Below are 23,909 nucleotides of genomic sequence, written 5' to 3'. Positions count from 1 at the left end.
GACTTGAAGCCAGGACCCCAGCGCTGCAAGGATGTAATGCTAACCACTAAGTCACCGTGCTGCGACAGAACTATAGAAACACCCTTTAACGTATGTAAAACAACTTCTATTAAGTCTATTAACCCTTTAAGTGTTTCAAATGGGCTAAAATAAAATGGCATGCGATTTAGAAACTTTCGAATTTTTTTAAAAATACATTCATTTAGGCCAAAAATGACACTTTCATAATGAATAAAATGATGAAATGCTCTGCAGAGTGTGATGCCCAATTCCTCCCGAGTGCCGATCCCCCGTATATATGGTGGTGACTGCTGTATGGGCGCGCGGCCGGGCCTAGAATGGGAGCAGTGCTATTCTGATTAGATTTGTATTGTTACATTGTACAGGATATAACATTTTTATTTTCTTGGTAATGAGAACATATGAGGCTTATTATTTGCGGGGTGGGATACACTTGTATCGATAATTCATTTTGTAATAATTCATTTTGTAATACACGGGGATACAGGGGGGATGTATATTACATGTACAGGGGGTGTGTATATTACATGTACAGGCGGGATGTATATTACATGTACAGCGGGGTGTATATTACATGTACAGGGGGGGATGTATATTACATGTACAGGGGATGTTTATGACATGTACAGGGGGGATGTATATTACATGTACAGGGAGGATGTATATTACATTTACAGGGGGGGGGTGTATATGACATGTACAGGGGGATGTACATTACATGTACATGGGGGAGTATAATACATATACAGGGGTTGTATATTAAATGTACAGGGGGTGTGTATATTTCATGTACAGGGGGGGATATATATGACATGTACGTGCAGGGGGGATGTATATTATATGCAGGTTGTGTGGGGTGTAGTATATTATCTGGGTGTTATCTTCCATGTCAGGCCTAGTTGCAGTGTTTGAGGCCTTGTGACTCTCACATTATCCTGGGGTGGAGTCCTGATGTCTGAGACAGAAATGAAAGTGAAACTTGTGTCAGTGATTTTCAGGAATAGACGACATATTGTTACTCACAGTCCTGCACCCGGAGACTGCAGCACCATGGGGGACCTCTACCAATTCCCTCTCATTCTAAGCTGGAACCAGGGCCCCGAGAAGCTGAAACAAGTGAAAAACAAACTTCTCAAATATTTCCAGAGTAAGAAATCTCATGGAGGAGAATGTCAGATCCAGGACATGGACTGCAGCCGGGGGTACATCCTCCTACACTTCAGAGATAAAGGGGGTAAGTAGTGAGAGGGGAGGGGTACATCCTCCTACACTTCAGAGATAAAGGGGGTAAGTACTGAGAAGGGAGGGGTACATCCTCCTACACTTCAGAGATAAAGGGGGTAAGTAGTGAGAGGGGAGGGGTACATCCTCCTACACTTCAGAGATAAAGGGGGTAAGTAGTGAGAGGGGAGGGGTACATCCTCCTACACTTCAGAGATGAGGGGGGTAAGTAGTGAGAGGGGAGGGGTACATCCTCCTACACTTCAGAGATGAGGGGGGAAAGTAGTGAGAGGGGAGGGGTACATCCTCCTACACTTCAGAGATAAAGGGGGTAAGTAGTGAGAGGGGAGGGGTACATCCTCCTACACTTCAGAGATAAAGGGGGTAAGTAGTGAGAGGGGAGGGGTACATCCTCCTACACTTCAGAGATGAGGGGGGTAAGTAGTGAGAGGGGAGGGGTACATCCTCCTACACTTCAGAGATGAGGGGGGAAAGTAGTGAGAGGGGAGGGGTACATCCTCCTACACTTCAGAGATAAAGGGGGTAAGTACCTAGAGGGGAGGGGTACATCCTCCTACACTTCAGAGATAAAGGGGGTAAGTAGTGAGAGGGGAGGGGTACATCCTCCTACACTTCAGAGATAAAGGGGGTAAGTAGTGAGAGGGGAGGGGTACATCCTCCTACACTTCAGAGATAAAGGGGGTAAGTAGTGAGAGGGGAGGGGTACATCCTCCTACACTTCAGAGATAAAGAGGGTAAGTAGTGAGAGGGGAGGGGTATATCCTCCTACTCTTCAGAGATAAAGGGGGTAAGTAGTGAGAGGGGAGGGGTACATCCTCCTACACTTCAGAGATGAGGGGGGTAAGTAGTGAGAGGGGAGGGGTAAATCATCCTACACTTCAGAGATAAAGGGGGTATGTAGTGAGAGGGGAGGGGTACATCCTCCTACACTTCAGAGATGAGGGGGGTAAGTACTGAGAGGGGAGGGGTACATCCTCCTACACTTCAGAGATAAAGAGGGTAAGTAGTGAGAGGGGGGGGGTACATCTCCTACACTTCAGAGATAAAGGGGGTAAGTAGTGAGAGGGGAGGGGTACATCCTCCTACACTTCAGAGATGAGGGGGGTAAGTAGTGAGAGCAGAGGGGTACATCCTCCTACACTTCAGAGATGAGGGGGGTAAGTAGTGAGAGCGGAGGGGTACATCCTCCTACACTTCAGAGATGAGGGGGGTAAGTAGAGAGAGCGGAGGGGTACATCCTCCTACACTTCAGAGATAAAGGGGGTAAGTAGTGAGAGGGGAGGGGTACATCCTCCTACACTTCAGAGATGAGGGGGGTAAGTAGTGAGAGGGGAGGGGTACATCCTCCTACACTTCAGAGATGAGGGGGGTAAGTAGTGAGAGGGGAGGGGTACATCCTCCTACACTTCAGAGATGAGGGGGGTAAGTAGTGAGAGGGGAGGGGTACATCCTCCTACACTTCAGAGATGAGGGGGGTAAGTAGTGAGAGAGAATAGGGTACATCCTCCTACACTCCGGAGATAAAGAGGGGGGTGAAAGGGGAGGGGTACATCTTGAAACATTACTGGGAGCGGGTGGCAGAGAGCCCATTACTGCCATCACGGGGGGGGGTCAGAGTGCCCATTGCTGGGGGCGGGCGGAGTGCCCATTACTGCCATTACTGGGGGGGGGGGGGGAGTGCAGAGTAGCCATTACTGGGGGGGGGGGGCAGAGGGCACATTACTGCCATCACTGGGGGGGGGGGCAGAGGGCACATTACTGGGGGGCAGAGCGAATTTTAATGGGGGGGGGGCAGAGTTCACATTACTGGGGGGAGGACGACACATTAGTGGGGGGGGAGAGGGCACATCACTGGGGGGGCAGAATTCACATTAATGGGGGGGAGAGTGCACATTACTGGGGGGGCAGAGAGCACATTACTGGGGGAGGCAGAGGGCACATTACTAGGGGGGCAGAGGGCACATAACTGGGAGTCTGAATATCTTTTGCACCCCCTGTAGAGAGTTATTTATTTTACCCTTCATGCTCCTGGAGCTCCTCCCTGTTGTCTCACTGACAGATAGGACTATGATCTACCTCCTGTTGCAGTGTATGATGGGAGATCGATCTATTTTTGTACTAAAATGTAACTTTATATAATATCAAAAATTATAGGAAAAAAGGCAACAGGAGGAAAGGCACACTGTGGGGGAGGTACAGTGGTAATAACAGGGGGTGGGGTTATAATAGGTTTCATTAATCACTTCACTTTATTATCAGTCTTATTATTGCAGTATATTATTATCTGTCTATTATTACTGTATAACTAATGGAGCATTAAATCGCTATTTCAGTGCGGGACCGGGTCCTCCAGGCGGGAAGTCATGTGCTGGAGATCCCGGGGGGCAGAACACTGCAGCTGGATGTAAGCGATGTTAGCGCACAGGGGGGCGCTACAACACAGGAGGCCTCAGGAGTGAGTACTTTGTATAGGGGTGACATCTATTAGCAGGGCGGAGGGGCAGTACAATGTAGAGCAGTGGTGTATCTACCGCCATAGCAGCCATAGCGGCTTCTACGGGGCCCATGAGGTTTGGGGGCCCGGGCATGCACAGTTCCTGTGTCCCTGCAGAGGTTTGCCACGGCCCCGTGATAAATGGTCCGGGAACACACTGGCGGATCATCTGTGTCCCGGCTACCACCCACCTCTCTCCTGGCCCGCCCACCACCTCCCTGACCCGCCTACTCTATCTTTTCCCGATGTGGGACCGTACCACCGCTGGGCGGCCATTTCCATCTATGGGGAAGTACATGTAGCCACAAATTCGCGGCCGCATGTGCGTCCCCCCAGATGGCCGTCTGAATGAACCCTTAGCCCCTCTTTCTGTCCTACAAAAGTTGGGTAGTGCTCCATGCTGCCCTCTGTGTATACACAGCTTCACAGAAGAGGGAGAGAGCAGGATGAGCCATAATCTTCTTCTGCAGCTCCTCCTACTCATCAGAGATCACACGTGTGAACAAAGATCATTGGTGAGTCTGCACACAGCACTAATGTAAAGAGCAGGACTGCTGAATCACTTGATGAACATACAGGGATTATTAGTAAGGCAGAAAAGGCATATGAGCAATTCACGTAAAAGAGTAGACAACCCCTTTAACCCTCTAGTCACCAGTTCCATGGAGTCGCTTCATTTTTTCCCCTTACGTTTTGTCACTCTTTCTTTAGACACCAAGAAGAGAAGATCCGCTCCGTAGTCCTGGAAAGTCGTCAGTACCAGTAATAACAGGAGGTACGTGACCCAAACCCAACATATCATCCACCAGCCCATCCCCCACTATATGGGCATCCTGCGCTCCCATCACTTGTCTCCACTCATAGGGGGATATTTATCAGGGCTTCTGCACCACCTCAGTATGATAAATAACCCCCATAGATTGTAAGCTCTTGTGACCATTGTACGAGCACTGTCACCTCCTGTGTCCTCCTCCCCTGCTGCATGTGTCGCTTCCCCGCTCAGGTCCCCGGAGTTCACCTTTCTCTTCCTGGTGCATGTAATTGCATCATTGTCTTGTGAAATAATTTGAAAGTTAAATCCGGCGCTCAGTCTGAATCAGTTGGATCATTGGCCTGCCCCTCTATTTGTATTGCATGGAAGCAGCGCGGCTGCACCAAAAAACGATCCGTGCCACACAATCCCAGCGCAAATCCCAGTTAAATACCTGTTCAAGCTGCGCAATCCCAGAAAAAGCACACAGTCTGACAAAAGTGAGCAGCGCAACCCTTAGTAAATGAGCCCCTATGTGTTTTCCAGCAGGTGCTAAGGTCTCAAAATATGAACCTGGTGGTCAGGTCGAGCAGCTCCGCTCCAATATGGTTCTGATAAAAAATGTGCAGGACGCCCACAAATTGGACATGATGACCCTCCTCATAGAGAATGTCAGCAACAGAAATGGGGAGACGGACTTCTACTTGGAGAGAATTCCTGAGATCCAGGCGGCCGTCGTCACCTTCACCTGTGACATCGGTAAGATTCATCCCCTGTACATGTAGATACACATAGAGGGTCTCTGAGCCTTCCTCCAGCCTGGGCCCTATATACATAGGGTCATCCTTCATATCATATACAATCATATTCTTCTAGAGGAGTGATCATAAAAAAACCTGCTCTGCATGAGAAGAGGTGGTTGTATATACAGACCAATGGAGATGAGTACAGGACCTCCAGGTCAGGATGGATGGGATACGGCCCTGGCTTTTCAGAATGGATGGGATTCTGAAAACAGAATGGGACAGAGATGAGTAAGGAGTGACCGCATTGTGTAGACCATTCCCAGACTCCATTAAAGTTATCTAAACTTTCACACAATATGAAGGTATTCAGAGACTTGAGGCCTTGGAGTTTTGGAAGGAACTTGTGTGGACCTCCTGTTGCTCCCTTATGCAGATGGCGGACCCTGTAAACCATGTCAGCTCATAGGAGGCTCAGCAGGTCTACATCTCACCAGCTTTTTTCTAATATAATTTGTTCTTCTTGTTTCAGATATCTTTGGTTTTTGTGAAAAATTCAGCAAAAATCGCAGAGCGATTGAGTGGAAACAGACAGCAAATCCTCTAGAGGAGACGAGAAGCCTTAGAGCTGAAGAACTACCCCCAAAAACAGGAGAGGACTATATCACCCTCTATTTTGAGAGCTCAAAGCTCGGGGGTTATAAAGTAGAAGATGCAGTCATGATTCCTGAGGAGGAGGCGGCGGTGATCACCTTTAGTGATCCACAAAGTAAGTGACGTATCCAAGAGATCAATAAAGAGTCCAGGGTCAGATCTAATCTTCTTTTTTGGAGTGGAATAAAGATCCTCTGTTCCAGATGAGATATTTGGGGGAGCCATTCTGTGCCATGCCTGAGTAAAGAACTCTCCAGCTTAAGGCTCCTTGCACATGGTTGTCCAGGAGACATATATCCAGCTGCACAATTTGTGGCCAGATACACGGGGCCACAGTACGGTGAATAAACACACGTGGGATAGAGCATGCTCTATGGTTTTCCGTTAGTGAAGCCGGGCCCCAGGCGTCCCTATGGAGAGGGGAGGGGCGGGCAGCGCTCATCCCTCCACCTCTCCTGCTGAATATCGGCTATGTATCGGGTCCTGGCCAGGGTGTAAAAGCCTTACAGTAAGACTTACACGTCCCTCCACTTCTAGAGATGACACATAGACTATGCAATGGCTCCACAGATCACTGAGCTGTTCATTGTTTCTATTACATTTCACATACCACATGTTGTCCTTGCATCAGGTTCATGGTTATCATTTCGTATCATTGTAGATGAAACGTCTACGGACCCCACAGTCCCAAGTCACACGTCTAATAAAAATATCACATCTCTTTTATAGTTGTCAAGGTCTTACTGCAAAAAGAACACATCATTGAAAAGAAGGCGATCTCTGTGTATCCATACTACCCCACCTTAGATATAGTCCTATATGGGAAGAAAAGACCTTGTGTGGAAAGACCACAGCCAATCCAGAAGCCCATCAGTCCCTACATATTGCACTTTATATGGAAAGATGCCAGATTGAGAGAAAGCATTGAGAAGAGCATGTCCGATAAGAAGTGTGAGATCATATGGCCAGATCTGAGCTGCTCCAACCCCATCATCACACTGAAGTTCCCTGACTGTCTATCAGCACAACACAGGACTATGGCAATGGTTGCCCGCACCTGGACAGACACAGTCTCTACTGAATTCTCCCTTATTATCTCACGGTATAAAGTCATAGACTGTAAAATGAATCCTTCCGCATGGGAGGACATCAAGGCACAGACCTCCACTGATGCCTACCATGGAGTACTGGTCAGCCCCAACACTGATAGTGACAAGGTCTTCCTGGCAGGTGCAATAAAGGATGTCAATAAGATTGAGCAGAACTTCAGAAAAATGGTGGAGGAAGTCACCCAAAAAGCAGAGAGGAAAAGTCAAGTGACAACCATGAAAGTGCCAATGTCTGCAGCTCTCTATCATATCTTATGTAACAGTGGTCTGAAGAAACAGATCCTGGCAGAAGTCCCAGAGCTAAAGATGGAGTATGACACTTCCACACACAATGTCACACTAACTGGACTCCAAAATGAAGCTCTCTTAGCGAAGTGTGAAATACTTAATGTCCAGCAGAAGCTGAAATCCAAGTTTGTCCAGTCGAGCCCACACGTCCTTCAGTTCCTGATGTCCTCTGATAATGATGAGGTCTCTTGTCTTCTCCTTGTACGTCACAATATCAATGCTCTAATCGAGGTGGAGGAAAACGCAATCAAACTAACTGGTTACACAAAAAAAGACCTGGTGGATGCAGAAGAGCAAATTAGAAAAGAAGTAATCAGTAAGCAGATTCCAGTTGACGACAAGAATATTCTACGAGGTCCAGAGTGGAAAAGCCTACAATCCCATCTTCTGGAATCCCTCAACTCTGAGACAAGCACAGTCATCATCGAGGAGGCCGAGAACCATGTGGTGGTCACAGGATTGGCTGCCAGTGTCCACAAGAGCTTTAAAGAAATCCATGAGTTTGTGGAAAAAAACACTCCAATGCAGAAGAACATCCAGGTGAGGTCCATGGCTGTCATGCAGTTCATCCAGGAGAAGAACAGTCTGGATGAACTGAAGCAGATTAATGTTAGAGTTGCATTAAGAAGCAGAAATATTCACTTGTCGGGAACGAAGACTTATGTAGAGGAAGCCACTTCTCATGTACAGAAGGTCCTGTCCTCTATCTTCTGGGACACCTTGCTCATTGATAAACCAGGAGCCAAGAAACATTATTTGGCCAATGAAAAGATGTACATAACATGTGCCAAGAATAATTACAACTGTGTGATACATTTACAGAAAGAGGAGGACGATGAGGATTTACCCAAGGATGACGCAGATCCAGGGGAGTCTCTATATCAAGTTTCTCTCCCCCAGGGGGTGACTATCTCAGTATATAGAGGAAACCTGTGCAGACACAATGCTGATGCCATTGTTAATGCAGCCAATAAAGATCTGAAACACATTGGGGGTCTGGCACAAGCATTACTACTCGCTGCAGGGCCTAAACTTCAGGACGACTGTGAACAACTTGTCAGACGGCAGGGTAGCCTATATCCTGGGGAATCAGTGATCACCGATGCTGGAAACTTGCCATGTAAGCAGGTCATACATACTGTGGGGCCAAAGTGGAATAGCAATTCAGCACCAAGATGTAAGGATCTTCTACAGAAAGCAATTATCAGTAGCTTAGCCTTGGCTGCCGAGCACGGGCACAGGTGCATAGCCATTCCAGCCATCAGCTCGGGCATCTTCGGTTTTCCTATACAAACATGCGCACAGACTATTATAGAGGCCATCAAAGAGTTTGTGGAAGGTAAAGGCAGATCCAGCTCTGTCACCAGGATTGATCTGGTCGACAATAAAGATGAAACCATCACCGCCTTCACCAAGTCTCTCAAGGAGCAGTTCGGAGATCAGACCTTGGCGAAATACACAGTGAAGAGAGCCAACGAGATAACACCTGAAAGGAGAGGAAAAGGTGAGATGCCTCCAACCAGTAGACAAGGGGAGATGCCTCCAACCAGTAGACAAGGGGAGATGCCTCCAACCAGTAGACAAGGAGAGATGCCTCCACCGAGACTGCAAGGAGCCGCTACAGGTCAAACCATAGTCACTCAAAACATTGTCATCGGGGTTAAAGAAGGACTTCTTCAAGACACAACAGTAAGTTCTCTTCATCATCTCATCTATGTCCCCATCCATAAGAACTGAAACCATTATGAGTAGGATACGAGTACAGATATAGCTCCACACATACTGGGATTTATCAACCTTTATTCCAGAATCCTGCCTTCAAAAAGTAGCAAAATTGTGCATTTGCATAATTTTGAGCTCATTTGCACAGACATTTTTATGACAGTCCACATCTCAAATCAAAGTAGACTTAATGTAAACTGACTTTATGAAGTCCCATATCAGTCGGCCTCCCTTGCAGAGCATTGATGGTGGATCCCTTGTATTAATACTTTATCAAGCAGGAGAACCCTTATTAGGACCATTTACTGTGTGCCTTGTGGTGGGAAACTCTATAACCTGCTGATGTTGTCTCTGTGTCATCAGACAGATGTGATTGTGAACAGCGTGGGGAAAGATCTGGACCTGAGCAGTGGTGGAGCCTCCAGAGCGTTACATGAGAAAGCAGGACCCCAGCTACAAGGACTACTCGCCAAAGAAGCAACTGGAGCATCAGTGGCTGATGGCTCCATGTTTGTAACTGCGGGTGGAAATCTGTCCTGTAATATTGTCATTCATGTCATTGTTCCATCATGGGATAGAGGAAAAGGATCATCAGAGAAGGTATCGGCTACTATAATGACATCTATCGACATCTCAGTCATGAAGACCACAGTCCTTAGGTTCATTAGGCTTATCTTCCAATGTGTCCCCACAGAACCTTCCCTCTCCTCACAGAACCTTCCCTCTCCTCGCAGAACCTTCCCTCTCCTCGCAGAACCTTCCCTCTCCTCGCAGAACCTTCCCTCTCCTCGCAGAACCTTCCCTCTCCTCGCAGAACCTTCCCTCTCCTCGCAGAACCTTCCCTCTCCTCGCAGAACCTTCCCTTTCTCCTTTCTCCAAAAAGAACCTTAGTAGTCAGCTCTAGAGGGGAGGGGGATCCCAAGCACCTCTTAAAGGGACCATAATATAATTATTTTGACTGCTTTAACCCTTTGAACAGTCGTTAGCCCCATGGCTATATGTCTGAGCGCTATCAAGTCTTCTGGTAGGTCTGGATTAAGAGATCAGACTTCGCTTAGTAGGTCTGTACATACAAGTATGACATGTTATGGTAGATGTGTATATAGGAGCCAGACATCTTGTGGTAATGTATATAGAGGTCAGGCATCTTGTGGTCGATCTGTATATAATTGTCACACATCTTGTGGTCAAACTATATATAAAGGTCAGACATCTTGTGGTCGATCTGTATATAGAGGTCAGACATCTTGTGGTCGATCTGTATATAGAGTTCAGACATCTTGTGGTCGAGCTGTATATAGAGGTCAGACATCTTGTGGTAGTTCTGTATATAGAGGTCAGATATCTTGTGGTCGATCTGTATCTAGAGGTCAGGCATCTTGTGCATCTTGTGAGGCCATTACAAACTTGATTATACACTTTCTTTCGTCTCCCGTTTTAGATTTTGAGGAAGATCATCCAGAGCTGCATGGATAAAGCAGAGAAGAGACAGCTGACGTCCATCACATTTCCAGCCATCGGGACTGGACTTCTCGGGTTTCCAAAAAGCTTTGTGGCCTCTGTGATGTTTGATGAAGTTCTCAGATTCAGCTCCTCCTCAGGGAATCAGTTCCTTCAGCAGGTCACCTTCATGCTGCACCCCAACGACAGGGAGACAATCCAGGTATCCAAGTGTGATGGAGAGATCTGGGACCACACGTGGTCACGGTGTCCTATAAAGCGAGAAGTCTCCTTGAGCAGATGGGAATGAGTGGCTGATGACATGAAGCCTACACGCTCTACTTATGGGGATAACCTCACGTGTGGGCCATGTAGTGGATTGTGGGTTACCCTACCAGGTAACACAAGGACTCAACATTATTTTCATATTATATTTAGGAATTTTCCAAAGAACTGAATGAAAGAAAGCGCAGACACCCTGCAGCGGGCGATCAAACGATCAAACCGGTCCCAAAAGCCAAACCCAAAGCCCTGGCAAGCTCAGGTAAGAGACGGAGGTGAAAGAGGGCCAGATGATGATAGAACCAGGGGGCACCAAGGCCTCATGCCTATTACTGGCTGGTCCCATCTCCAGATTAAGGGTGGGTGACAAATGCCCCTAATGATGAGGCTTTACCTGGCCAGTGTCAGATAAATGCCTCGTGTTATGGGGCTCGGTGAAGCTACAGTCATACATATTCTATAGTGTCACATTGTGATGGGCAGACCAGGTGCTGAAGGTTTTAGGTGACCTCAGGGTCCGGTGAAGCTACAGTCATACATATTCTATAGTGTCACATTGTGATGGGCAGACCAGGTGCTGAAGGTTTTAGGTGACCTCAGGGTCCGGTGAAGCTACAGTCATACATATTCTATAGTGTCACATTGTGATGGGCAGACCAGGTGCTGGAGGCTTTAGGTGACCTCAGGGTCCGGATTTTGGATATCTGTGTGGCACAGCTCAACATTAGGAGTATGGTGGGGCAGTCCACAAGTCTCCTGCACATTCTAGATGTCTCTGGGTGGAGTGCGATTTCCTTGCATGACTGACTTCTTCTATCTTACTGTTCCTCGCGTCCTACTCCCTATTCCTTGCAGCTTTCTTTGGGGCAGTGAAAAACCTAAATCTAGGAATTCATGAAATGAGGGTCGGATCCATGACTTATCAAGTGAAGACGGGAGACATAACCAAAGAGGACACTGACATCATTGTCAACTCTACCGATCAGAACTTCAACCTCAGATCAGGTAAGTCCTCAACAGGTGCAGGGTTGAGAAGGGGTTACAGGCATACTACCCACAATGCATCAGAATAATAGCGGCATGCTATCAGAGAATTCAGATACGGCCACATGATGGGGATGGAGGTTACATGACAGGGAAGGGGCGATGGTCATATCACATGACAGGGAGGGGTAAGGGATGGAGGTCACATGACAGGAAGGGGGAAGGTCTCTGCAGCAGGTGGTGACTTTTATATATTTCCAGGGGTCTCGAAGGCCATCCTGGAGGCGGCGGGGCCGGCTGTACAGGACGAATGCACTAAACTCGGTAAGATGTCAATTCTGGCTCCAGGTGTTCTGCTGGGACAGTGGCTTGTAGTTCGTTCTGGTCCACACAGCACAGGTTCAGATTATACAAAAAATACAAAAGCTAAAAATATAAAAGCTTCAGCACAGTGCAGGAGGAGCAGCGCAGGGGACCCATGACCCTCCAGGTAATGTCCTGACCTCTGTCCACAGCCTCACAAAACAAGAAGAGCAGTCACATCGTCACTCAGAGCGGGAACCTCCTTTGCAAGCAAATCCTTCATGTGCACGGCAAGAACTCAGAGGACGGAGTCCGGGACTTCATAGTGGGGTCTCTCCAGGAGTGCGCGCGGCTCCAGGCATCATCAGTGGCGTTCCCAGCCATAGGCACAGGTCTGATCTACCTTATAGTGTACAGGATCTCTGGTGGTGTGACCACATCCTTCATGTTTGGTGTAATCCTACACGCCCGATGACTGTGGTCTTGTTCTCCTTGTGACTCAGGTCTGGGCAGCCTGGCCTCCGCTCTGGTGGCTGATATCATACTAGACGCCGTCACAGAATTTGCCAGATCCCAATCGTCCTCGGGTCTCCAGACGGTGAAGGTGGTCATCTTCCAGCAGCAGATGCTCCAGGACTTCTACGCCAGCATGAAGAAGAAGGAGGGGACAGACCTGCCCAAGCAAACCTCACTGCTATCCAAGATAAACTGTGAGTCTCATAACAAGAGGTTCTGCTTGCTGTCACTGAATAGTGACAGCAAGTGTCACTGTGTAGATCCCCTTTAAGGGAAACTGCCAGCAGCTGAGATTATGCAGACTGCAGCCAGTCCTAGGTAAGTGTCCTCACACTGCTGTGCTCTGTATTCTCTGCAGCCTGTGTTATGTCGCAGCCCTGATAACTTGTTTTTCAGCATTTTAACATCTTCACACATCTGTGATCTTTGCATTTAACTAATCCACAGCCTCTTCCTTCTGCTCTAAGTGACTGCTGTACTATTTAAAGGGAACCGGTCACCAGCTTTTACCCCCCTAAACTAGTGGTCTGATGTGAAAGACGAGATCCTTATCATTAACTTCATGCCAAAATCCTGGCTCTAGTGGCTGCAGAGCTAATGATATGGAGGCTGAAGTGATGCTCCCCTACAGATTCTAAAACTGCAAAAAGTGACTACACTAAAAAAAAAAAAAAGTGTCAAAAAGTGACAAACTACAATCCTGGATTATAAACCCATCACAGTCCTGCTGCTACTAACAACATACACTAAGGTCTAATTACACAGGGATAACACATTAAAACACTGGCTGCTGAGAGCACAGCAGTGTGAGGTCTGTTTATGCATCTATCCAGGGACAATACATAACAGTGGCTACAGAGAGCACAGAGCACAGCATAAGAGGTCCGATTACACATCTCTCCAGGGACAATACATAACACTGGCTGCAGAGAGCACAGCGCACAGCAGTGTGAGGTCTGTTTACGCATCTATCCAGGGACAATACATAACACAGGCTGCTGAGAACACAGAGCACAGCATAAGAGGTCCGATTACACATCTCTCCAGGGACAATACATAACACTGGCTGCAGAGAGCACAGCGCACAGCAGTGTGAGGTCTGTTTACGCATCTATCCAGGGACAATACATAACACAGGCTGCTGAGAACACAGAGCACAGCATAAGAGGTCCGATTACACATCTCTCCAGGTAAAATACATAACACTGGCTGCAGAGAGCACAGCGCACAGCAGTGTGAGGTCTGTTTACGCATCTATCCAGGGACAATACATAACACTGGCTGCAGTCTCTAGGATTACACCTACAGATTGCTTTAAGGCAGGACAAGCTCTTTTATAAATGCTGGGTCTATAATAAGGTGATGTTATCTTTACTGTGCAGCATTTTTTAGTTACTTCACATCAAAACCCAATGAGGAAACAGAACCCAAAGTGTTTGAGTTACGAGAGAACATTGAGCCGGCCGTGTTCCATCTGTGTGCGGGCACCAGGAATGACGTGAGAGACGCGTCATCCTGGCTCCAGGACCTGATACTGAGGGAGCAGCACCAGAACCTCATCACTGATGACTGGATCCTGGAGTTTGATGAAAAGGACCATCACATCTTGTCCCAGGACCAGAGGAAGCTGGGGGTGTCTGTCTCTTTCCAGGCTCCTGGATCCACTGTTAAAATCAGCGGTCTCACCCGAGACGTTCTAGAGATGACCAACATAATCCAAGACATGATCAAGAAGGTGCGAGAGAAGAAGACCAGAGAGCGGGAAGCCGAGCTCTGCAGCAACCTGGTGGAGTGGAGATACCACGACGGCACCAGGACCGTCGCCTTCGATCGAATGATAAACTTGGATCTGGAAAAAGCCAAAGATAAAACTATCCCAACCCTCGATATTGAGGTACAGGGAGTCACCTACACGGTGGTGTTGGAGCTGAAGAGCATGCGGGATCCCAAAGGGAATGAAATGAAGATAGAACGAGTGTCTAAACATGGTAATTATTGCCGGCTGTCTCCTATGAGACCTCATACACACAGCTGTAATACATTACACAGGATGTAATGGGCTCCCACCTATAGGTGCTGTCTCCTGTGAGACCTCATACACAGCTGTAATACACTGCACAGGATGTAATGAGCTCCATCTATAGGTGCTGTCTCCTGTGAGACCTCATACACACAGCTGTAATACATTACACAGGATGTAATGGGCTCCCACCTATAGGTGCTGTCTCCTGTGAGACCTCATACACAGCTGTAATACACTGCACAGGATGTAATGAGCTCCAACTATAGGTGCTGTCTCCTGTGAGACCTCATACAAACAGCTGTAATACACTACACAGGATGTACAGGGCTCCATCTATAGGTGCTGTCTCTTGTGAGACCTCATACACACAGCTGTAATACACTGCACGGGATGTAATGGGCTCCATCTATAGGTGCTGTCTCCTGTGAGACCTCATACACACAGCTGTAATACATTACACAGGATGTAATGGGCTCCCACCTATAGGTGCTGTCTCCTGTGAGACCTCATACACACAGCTGTAATACACTACACAGGATGTAATGGGCTCCATCTATAGGTGCTGTCTCCTGTGAGACCTCATACACACAGTTGTATTACATTGCACAGGATGTAATGGGCTCCATCTAAAGGTGCTGTCTCCTGTGAGACCTCATACACACAGCTGTATTACACTGCACGAGATGTAATGAGCTCCATTTATAGGTGCTGTCTCCTGTGAGACCTCATACACACAGCTGTAATACACTACACAGGATGTAATGGGCTCCATCTATAGGTGCTGTCTCCTGTGAAACCTCATACACATGGCTGTAATACACTGCACGTGATGTAATGGGCTCCATCTATAGGTGCTGTCTGCTGTGAGACCTCATACACGCAACTGTAATACCTTACACAGGATGTAATGGGCTCCCACCTATAGGTGCTGTCTCCTGTGAGACCTCATACACACAGCTGTATTACACTGCACGAGATGTAATGAGCTCCATCTATAGGTGCTGTCTCCTGTGAGACCTCATACACACAGCTGTAATACACTACACAGGATGTACAGGGCTCCATCGTTAGGTGCTGTCTCTTGTGAGACCTCATACACACAGCTGTAATACACTACACAGGATGTAATGGGCTCCATCTATAGGTGCTGTCGCCTGTGAGACCTCATACACACAGCTGTAATACACTACACAGGATGTAATGGGCTCCATCTATAGGTGCTGTCGCCTGCGAGTCCTCATACACACAGCTGTAATACACTACACAGGATGTAATGGGCTCCATCTATAGGTGCTGTCTCCTGTGAGACCTCATACACACAGCTGTAATACACTACACAGGATATAATGGGCTCCATCTATAGGTGCTGTCTCCTGTGAGACCTCATACACACATCTGTATTACATTGCACGGGATGTAATGGGCTCCACCTATAGGTGCTGTCTCCTGTGAGACCTCATACACACAGCTGTATTACCCTGCACTAGATGTAATGGGCTCCATCTATAGGTGCAGTCTCCTGTGAGACCTCATACACACGGCTGTATTACACTGCACGGGATGTAATGGGCTCCATCTATAGGTGCTGTCTCCTGTGAGACCTCATACACACAGCTGTAATACACTACACAGGATGTAATGGGCTCCATCTATAGGTGCTGTCTCCTGTGAGACCACATACACACAGCTGTAATACACTACACAGGATGTAATGGGCTCCATCTATAGGTGCTGTCTCCTGTGAGACCTCATACACACAGCTGTAATACACTACACAGGATGTAATGGGCTCCATCTATAGGTGCTGTCTCCTGTGAGACCTCATACACACAGCTGTATTACATTGCACAGGATGTAATGGGCTCCATCTAAAGGTGCAGTCTCCTGTGAGACCTCATACACACAGCTGTATTACACAGCATGGGATGTAATGGGCTCCACCTATAGGTGCTGTCTCCTGTGAGACCTCATACACACGGCTGTATTACACTGCACGGGATGTAATAGGCTCCCACCTATACTGTGAGACCTCATACACACATCTGTAATACACTACACAGGATGTAATGGGCTCCATCTATAGGTGCTGTCTGCTGTGAGACCTCATACACACAGCTGTATTACACTGCACGGGATTTAATGGGCTCCCACCTATAGGTGCTGTCTGCTGTGAGACCTCATACACACAGCTGTAACACACTGCACGGGATGTAATGGGCTCCATCTATAGGTGCTGTCTGCTGTGAGACCTCATACACACAGCTGTATTACACTGCATGGGATGTAAGGGGCTCCCACCTATAGGTGCTGTCTGCTGTGAGACCTCATACACACAGCTGTAATACATTGCACAGGATGTAATGGGCTCCCACCTATAGGTGCTGTCTGCTGTGAGACCTCATACACACAGCTGTAATACACTAAACAGGATGTAATGGGCTCCATCTATAGGTGCTGTCTCTTGTGAGACCTCATACACACAGCTGTAATACACTACACAGGATGTACAGGGCTCCATATATAGGTGCTGTCTCTTGTGAGACCTCATACACACAGCTGTAATACACTACACAGGATGTAATGGGCTCCATCTATAGGTGCTGTCTCCTGTGAGACCTCATACACTACACTGCACAGGATGTAATGGGCTCCATCTATAGGTGCTGTCTCCTGTGAGACCTCATACACACAGCTGTATTACATTGCACAGGATGTAATGGGCTCCATCTAAAGGTGCTGTCTCCTGTGAGACCTCATACACACAGCTGTTTTACATTGCACAGGATGTAATGGGCTCCATCTAAAGGTGCAGTCTCCTGTGAGACCTCATACACACAGCTGTATTACACAGCACGGGATGTAATGGGCTCCACCTATAGGTGCTGTCTCCTGTAAGACCTCATACACACAGCTGTAATACACTACACAGGATGTAATGGGCTCCATGTATAGGTGCTGTCTCCTGTGAGACCTCATACACACAGCTGTAATACATTGCACACAATGTAATGGGCTCCATCTATAGGTGCTGTCTGCTGTGAGACCTCATACACACAGCTGTATTACACTGCACGGGATTTAATGGGCTCCATCTACAGGTGCTGTCTGCTGTGAGACCTCATACACACAGCTGTATTACACTGCACGGGATGTAATGGGCTCCCACCTATAGGTGCTGTCTGCTGTGAGACCTCATACACACAGCTGTAATACACTGCACGGGATGTAACAAGCTCCATCTATAGGTGCTGTCTGCTGTGAGACCTCATACACACAGCTGTAATACATTGCACAGGATGTAATGGGCTCCCACCTATAGGTGCTGTCTGCTGTGAGACCTCATACACACAGCTGTAATACACTAAACAGGATGTAATGGGCTCCATCTATAGGTGCTGTCTCCTGTGAGACCTCATACACACAGCTGTAATATACTACACAGGATGTACAGGGCTCCATCTATAGGTGCTGTCTCTTGTGAGACCTCATACACACAGCTGTAATACACTACACAGGATGTAATGGGCTCCATCTATAGGTGCCGTCTCCTGTGAGACCTCATACACACAGCTGTAATACACTACACAGGATGTAATGGGCTCCATCTATAGGTGCTGTCTCCTGTGAGACCTCATACACACAGCTGTATTACATTGCACAGGATGTAATGGGCTCCATCTAAAGGTGCAGTCTCCTGTGAGACCTCATGCACACAGCTGTTTTACATTGCACAGGATGTAATGGGCTCCATCTAAAGGTGCAGTCTCCTGTGAGACCTCATACACACAGCTGTATTACACAGCACGGGATGTAATGGGCTCCACCTATAGGTGCTGTCTCCTGTGAGACCACATACACACAGCTGTAATACACTACACAGGATGTAATGGGCTCCATCTATAGGTGCTGTCTCCTGTGAGACCTCATACACACAGCTGTATTACCCTGCACTAGATGTAATGGGCTCCATCTATAGGTGCTGTCTCCTGTGAGACCTCATACATACAGCTGTAATACATTGCACACAATGTAATGGGCTCCCACCTATAGGTGCCGTCTGCTGTGAGACCTCATACACACAGCTGTATTACACTGCACGGGATATAGTGGGCTCCACCTATAGGTGCAGTCTCCTGTGAGACCTCATACACACAGCTGTATTACACTGCACAGGATGTAATGGGCTCCACCTATAGGTGCTGTCTCCTGTGAGACTTCATTCACACAGTTGTATTACACTAGACGGGATGTAGTGGGCTCCTGTCTATAGGTGCCGTCTCCTGTGAGACCTCATTCACACAGCTGTAATACACTACACAGGATGTAATGGGCTCCATCTATAGGTGCCGTCTCCTGTGAGACCTTATACACACAGCTGTAATACATTGCACGGGATGTAATGGGCTCCATCTATAGGTGCTGTCTCCTGTGAGACCTCATACACACGGCTGTAGTACACTGCACAGGATGTAATGGGCTCCATCTATAGGTGCTGTCTCCTGTGAGACCTCATACACACAGCTGTAATACATTGCACAGGATGTAATGGGCTCCCACCTATAGGTGCTGTCTCCTGTGAGACCTCATACACACAGCTGTATTACACTGCACGGGATGTAATGGGCTTCCACCTATAGGTGCCGTCTCCTGTGAGACCTCATACACACAGCTGTAATACACTACACAGGATGTAATAAGCTCCATCTATAGGTGCTGTCTCCTGTGAGACCTCATACACACAGCTGTAATACACTACACAGGATGTAATGGGCTCCATCTATAGGTGCCGTCTCCTGTGAGACCTCATACACACAGCTGTATTACACTGCACGGGATATAATGGGCTCCACCTATAGGTGCAGTCTCCTGTGAGACCTCATACACACAGCTGTATTACACTGCACAGGATGTAATGGGCTCCACCTATAGGTGCTGTCTCCTGTGAGACTTCATTCACACAGTTGTATTACATTAGACGGGATGTAGTGGGCTCCTGTCTATAGGTGCCGTCTCCTGTGAGACCTCATTCACACAGCTGTAATACACTACACAGGATGTAATGGGCTCCATCTATAGGTGCCGTCTCCTGTGAGACCTTATACACACAGCTGTAATACATTGCACGGGATGTAATGGGCTCCATCTATAGGTGCTGTCTCCTGTGAGACCTCATACACACGGCTGTAGTACACTGCACAGGATGTAATGGGCTCCATCTATAGGTGCTGTCTCCTGTGAGACCTCATACACACAGCTGTAATACATTGCACAGGATGTAATGGGCTCCAACCTATAGGTGCTGTCTCCTGTGAGACCTCATACACACAGCTGTATTACACTGCACGGGATGTAATGGGCTTCCACCTATAGGTGCCGTCTCCTGTGAGACCTCATACACACAGCTGTAATACACTACACAGGATGTAATAAGCTCCATCTATAGGTGCTGTCTCCTGTGAGACCTCATACACACGGCTGTAGTACACTGCACGGGATGTAATGGGCTCCCACCTATAGGTGCCGTCTCCTGTGAGACCTCATACACACAGCTGTAGTACACTGCACGGGATGTAATGGGCTCCATCTATAGGTGTGAGACCTCATAGATAACATAAGGATCATCCAGATCACATGTGATACAGTCCAGACCAATGGAATGTGATGATTATTCTCTTCCAGGACAATCGGAGCTGCCGAGCAGATGGACACCAATGAGCGGCAGCCAAGTGATGGCCGTCCCGGTATCTCCTGGGGGTCAGGAATACCAGGAGGTGGAGGCCGAATTCAGGAAGTCGTGTCAGATGAAAATAGTCAAAGTAAGTGACTGCTTTCACCTACACCGGGGGCAGTTTTCAGTTTGGGTTTAGTACATGGCGCTGGTACTTACCTGGTCCTGATTAACGCCCCATTACTGTCCTTCCTTTCCTGCAGATAGAGAGAATTCAGAACAAGGATTTGTGGCTGAACTACCAGATAAAGAAGCAGGCGACCGACACTAAGAACAGGACCACAAACAACGAGAGGCGGCTCTTCCACGGGACGGACTCCAGTACAATCAAAACTGTGAACAACAATGGATTCAACCGGAGTTATGCTGGAAAGAACGGTGAGATACTGGGATGTATGATACATGGGATATATGACTGTCAGGGGGTGGGGGATACATGGGATATATGACTGTAAGGGTGGGGGATACATGGTATATATGACTGTCAGGGGGTGGGGGATACATGGGATTTATAACTGTCAGGGGGTGGGGGATACATGGGATATATGACTGTAAGGGTGGGGGATACATGGGATATATGACTGTCAGGGGGTGGGGGATACATGGGATATATAACTGTCAGGGGGTGGGGGATACATGGTATATATGACTGTCAGGGGGTGGGGAATACATGGGATATATGACTGTCAGGGGGTGGGGGATACATGGGATATATGACTGTCAGGGGGTGGGGGATACATGGGATATATGACTGTCAGGGGGTGGGGGATACATGGGATATACGACTGTCAGGGGGTGGGGGATACATGGGATATACGACTGTCAGGGGGTGGGGGATACATGGGATATATAACTGTCAGGGGGTGGGGGATACATGGGATATACGACTGTCAGGGGGTGGGGGATACATGGGATATACGACTGTCAGGGGGGAGGATACATGGGATATATGACGGTAAGGGTGGGGGATACATGGGATATATGACTGTCAGGGGGTGGGGGATACATGGGATATGATTGTCAGGGGGTGGGGGATACATGGGATATATGACTGTCAGGGGGTGGGGGATACATGGGATATATAACTGTCAGGGGGTGGGGGATACATGGGATATACGACTGTCAGGGGGTGGGGGATACATGGGATATATGACTGTCAGGGGGGAGGATACATGGGATATATGACGGTAAGGGTGGGGGATACATGGGATATATGACTGTCAGGGGGTGGGGGATACATGGGATTTATAACTGTCAGGGGGTGGGGGATACATGGGATATATGACGGTAAGGGTGGGGGATACATGGGATATATGGCTGTCGGGGGGATACATGGGATATATAACTGTCAGGGGGTGGGGGATACATGGGATATATAACTGTCAGGGGGTGGGGGATACATGGTACATATGACTGTCAGGGGGTGGGGGATACATGGGATATGATTGTCAGGGGGTGGGGGATACATGGGATATATGACTGTCAGGGGGGGGGATACATGGGATATATAACTGTCAGGGGGTGGGGGATACATGGGATATATGACTGTCAGGGGGTGGGGGATACATGGGATATATGACTGTCAGGGGGTGGGGGATACATGGGATATGATTGTCAGGGGGTGGGGGATACATGGGATATATGACTGTCAGGGGGTGGGGGATACATGGGATATATGACTGTCAGGGGGTGGGGGATACATGGGATATATGACTGTCAGGGGGTGGGGGATACATGGGATATATGACTGTCAGGGGGTGGGGGATACATGGGATATATGACTGTCGGGGGGGGGATACATGGGATATATAACTGTCGGGGGGGGGGGGATACATGGGATATATAACTGTCGGGGGTGGGGGATACATGGGATATATGACTGTCAGGGGGTGGGGGATACATGGGATATATAACTGTCAGGGGGTGGGGGATACATGGGATATATGACTGTCAGGGGGTGGGGGATACATGGGATATATGACTGTCAGGGGGTGGGGGATACATGGGATATATGACTGTCAGGGGGTGGGGGATACATGGGATATATAACTGTCAGGGGGTGGGGGATACATGGGATATATGACTGTCGGGGGTGGGGGATACATGGGATATATGACTGTCAGGGGGGAGGATACATGGGATATATAACTGTCGGGGGTGGGGGATACATGGGATATATGGCTGCCTTGGTATAGGGTCAGATGTGTGACATCATAAGTTGTGTTCTCTTCTCACATTCCTCACACAGCGGCCTGCTATGGGAATGGGACGTATTTTGCGGTGAATTCCAATTATTCGGCACATGACCAATACTCCAAACCAGATGCAAATGGCCTGAAATACATGTACCTGGCCCGGGTCCTGACTGGCGTGTTCTGTAAGGGTCAGCAGGGGATGGTGGCTCCTCCAGCCAAGAACGCGGCCAACATCACAGACCTGTACGACAGCGTCACCGACAACCCGGCCAATCCCTCCATGTTTGTGATATTCCATGATATCCAGGCGTATCCCGAGTATCTCATCACCTTCAGTAAATGATTGACCCCGGAGAGTGGCATTTCCTCTTCTATTTCCTTTTCGATGAAAGCACTACCAAGAAGTTGTATAGGCCGCGCCATGTGCCCATCGCTGCCGTTGCCTGGAGGTCGTTACCGGAGATGTTGCTCCTTATAAACATTATTCGGATCTGGTATCACGCAGGTATCCCTCCCGTACTACTGTCCACACATTTGGATGGACAAACCTTTCATCAGAAGTCATTTGGGGTTGTCCTCCACCTCCCCTCTGTTCTCTTTTACATCTATCAAGATATAGAGGGCCCCTCGCTGATGAGGACAACCCCCAGAGCCGATCCCTCTCTGACAATAGGTCCCTAAGACTTCAGTGTAGCAAACACCACATTTCTCACGGAGTCACGACCAAGGTCCAGGATTGCACCAGGTGTTCCCTGATATAACTCATCACGGCTGGATCCTCACCGCCACTTAGTGCCTCGTTACCCTCAGATCAGTATCTCCCATCAATGTATAAGACAAGCCTTAGCCAAGAGATCCCTGGGTGATATCTATATTGTCCCTCTGGATAAGGCCTCCCGCATGTAGAGGACGCGTGCCCTTGCTGCGTGGTGCGGTTGTACCATCGTCTGTCATTATCTCTGGGATATTCTAGGCCTCAATTCAACTTCTAATAAAGAATTTTTTAATACTGTGATTCATGGACATGGAGTTCTTTTATTAGATGTGATTGGTGGTTATAGAGGAGCAGATACAATATATGGAAGTCCGGATACTGGTGATACGGGTAGGAGAGGAAGATCAGTCAGGTGAGAGGCGGCATCTAAATATGGTTCACACCCAGATATCTACTAAATCCACTGGGGAGGTTGATGAGTGATGAGGCCTGGTCTCTGTTTCTATCAGTTAAGGACCCTGGGAGGTAGAGGAAGGTCCTCGGGGGAAATTATCAGGTAAGGTTGTCTGAGACTGAAAACGACAGAGTACAGGAGATTGTGCCCCAACATCAGTAGGAACTAGATGGAGAATCACAGAGAAAGGGGACAATGAAGTTACCTGCAGTATCATAGACTTCCTGAGGAGAGGTGTGGAGCTG

General features: G+C 48.1%; 1 protein-coding gene across 2 annotated transcripts; it reads left to right on the top strand.

Annotated features, from left to right (window-relative positions):
- Nucleotides 1-1,014: 1,014 nt before the first annotated feature.
- On the top strand, nt 1,015-23,504 carry LOC140075807 (protein mono-ADP-ribosyltransferase PARP14-like). 2 transcript variants are annotated; one of them, XM_072122145.1, is made up of 17 exons: nt 1,015-1,255; nt 3,597-3,718; nt 4,469-4,532; nt 5,058-5,267; nt 5,784-6,020; nt 6,635-8,991; nt 9,388-9,624; nt 10,466-10,687; nt 10,903-11,008; nt 11,602-11,751; nt 11,992-12,054; nt 12,246-12,425; nt 12,537-12,743; nt 13,932-14,537; nt 20,252-20,388; nt 20,504-20,678; nt 22,549-23,504. In XM_072122145.1, exons 1-17 carry the CDS (start codon nt 1,072-1,074, stop codon nt 22,836-22,838), a joined length of 5,547 nt encoding a protein of 1,848 aa, XP_071978246.1. In that variant the 5' UTR covers nt 1,015-1,071; the 3' UTR covers nt 22,839-23,504. The 2 variants fall into 2 exon arrangements, with proteins under 2 accessions (XP_071978246.1, XP_071978245.1); XM_072122144.1 differs by having other exon boundaries at nt 5,055-5,267.
- Nucleotides 23,505-23,909: the final 405 nt, after the last annotated feature.

Source organism: Engystomops pustulosus, chromosome 8 (genome assembly GCF_040894005.1).
Source record: "Engystomops pustulosus chromosome 8, aEngPut4.maternal, whole genome shotgun sequence".
Classification (NCBI taxonomy): domain Eukaryota; kingdom Metazoa; phylum Chordata; class Amphibia; order Anura; family Leptodactylidae; genus Engystomops; species Engystomops pustulosus.
This window is presented reverse-complemented; position numbering and strand designations above follow the sequence as displayed.

Coding starts and splice junctions, on each gene's coding strand:
- LOC140075807 (XM_072122144.1), top strand. CDS start 1,072: ATGGGGGACCTCTACCAATTCCCTCTCATTCTAAGCTGGAACCAGGGC. Junction 3,719..4,468: donor CAACACAGGAGGCCTCAGGA/GTGAGTACTTTG, acceptor CTCTTTCTTTAG/ACACCAAGAAGAGAAGATCC. Junction 12,744..13,931: donor ACTGCTATCCAAGATAAACT/GTGAGTCTCATA, acceptor TTTACTGTGCAG/CATTTTTTAGTTACTTCACA.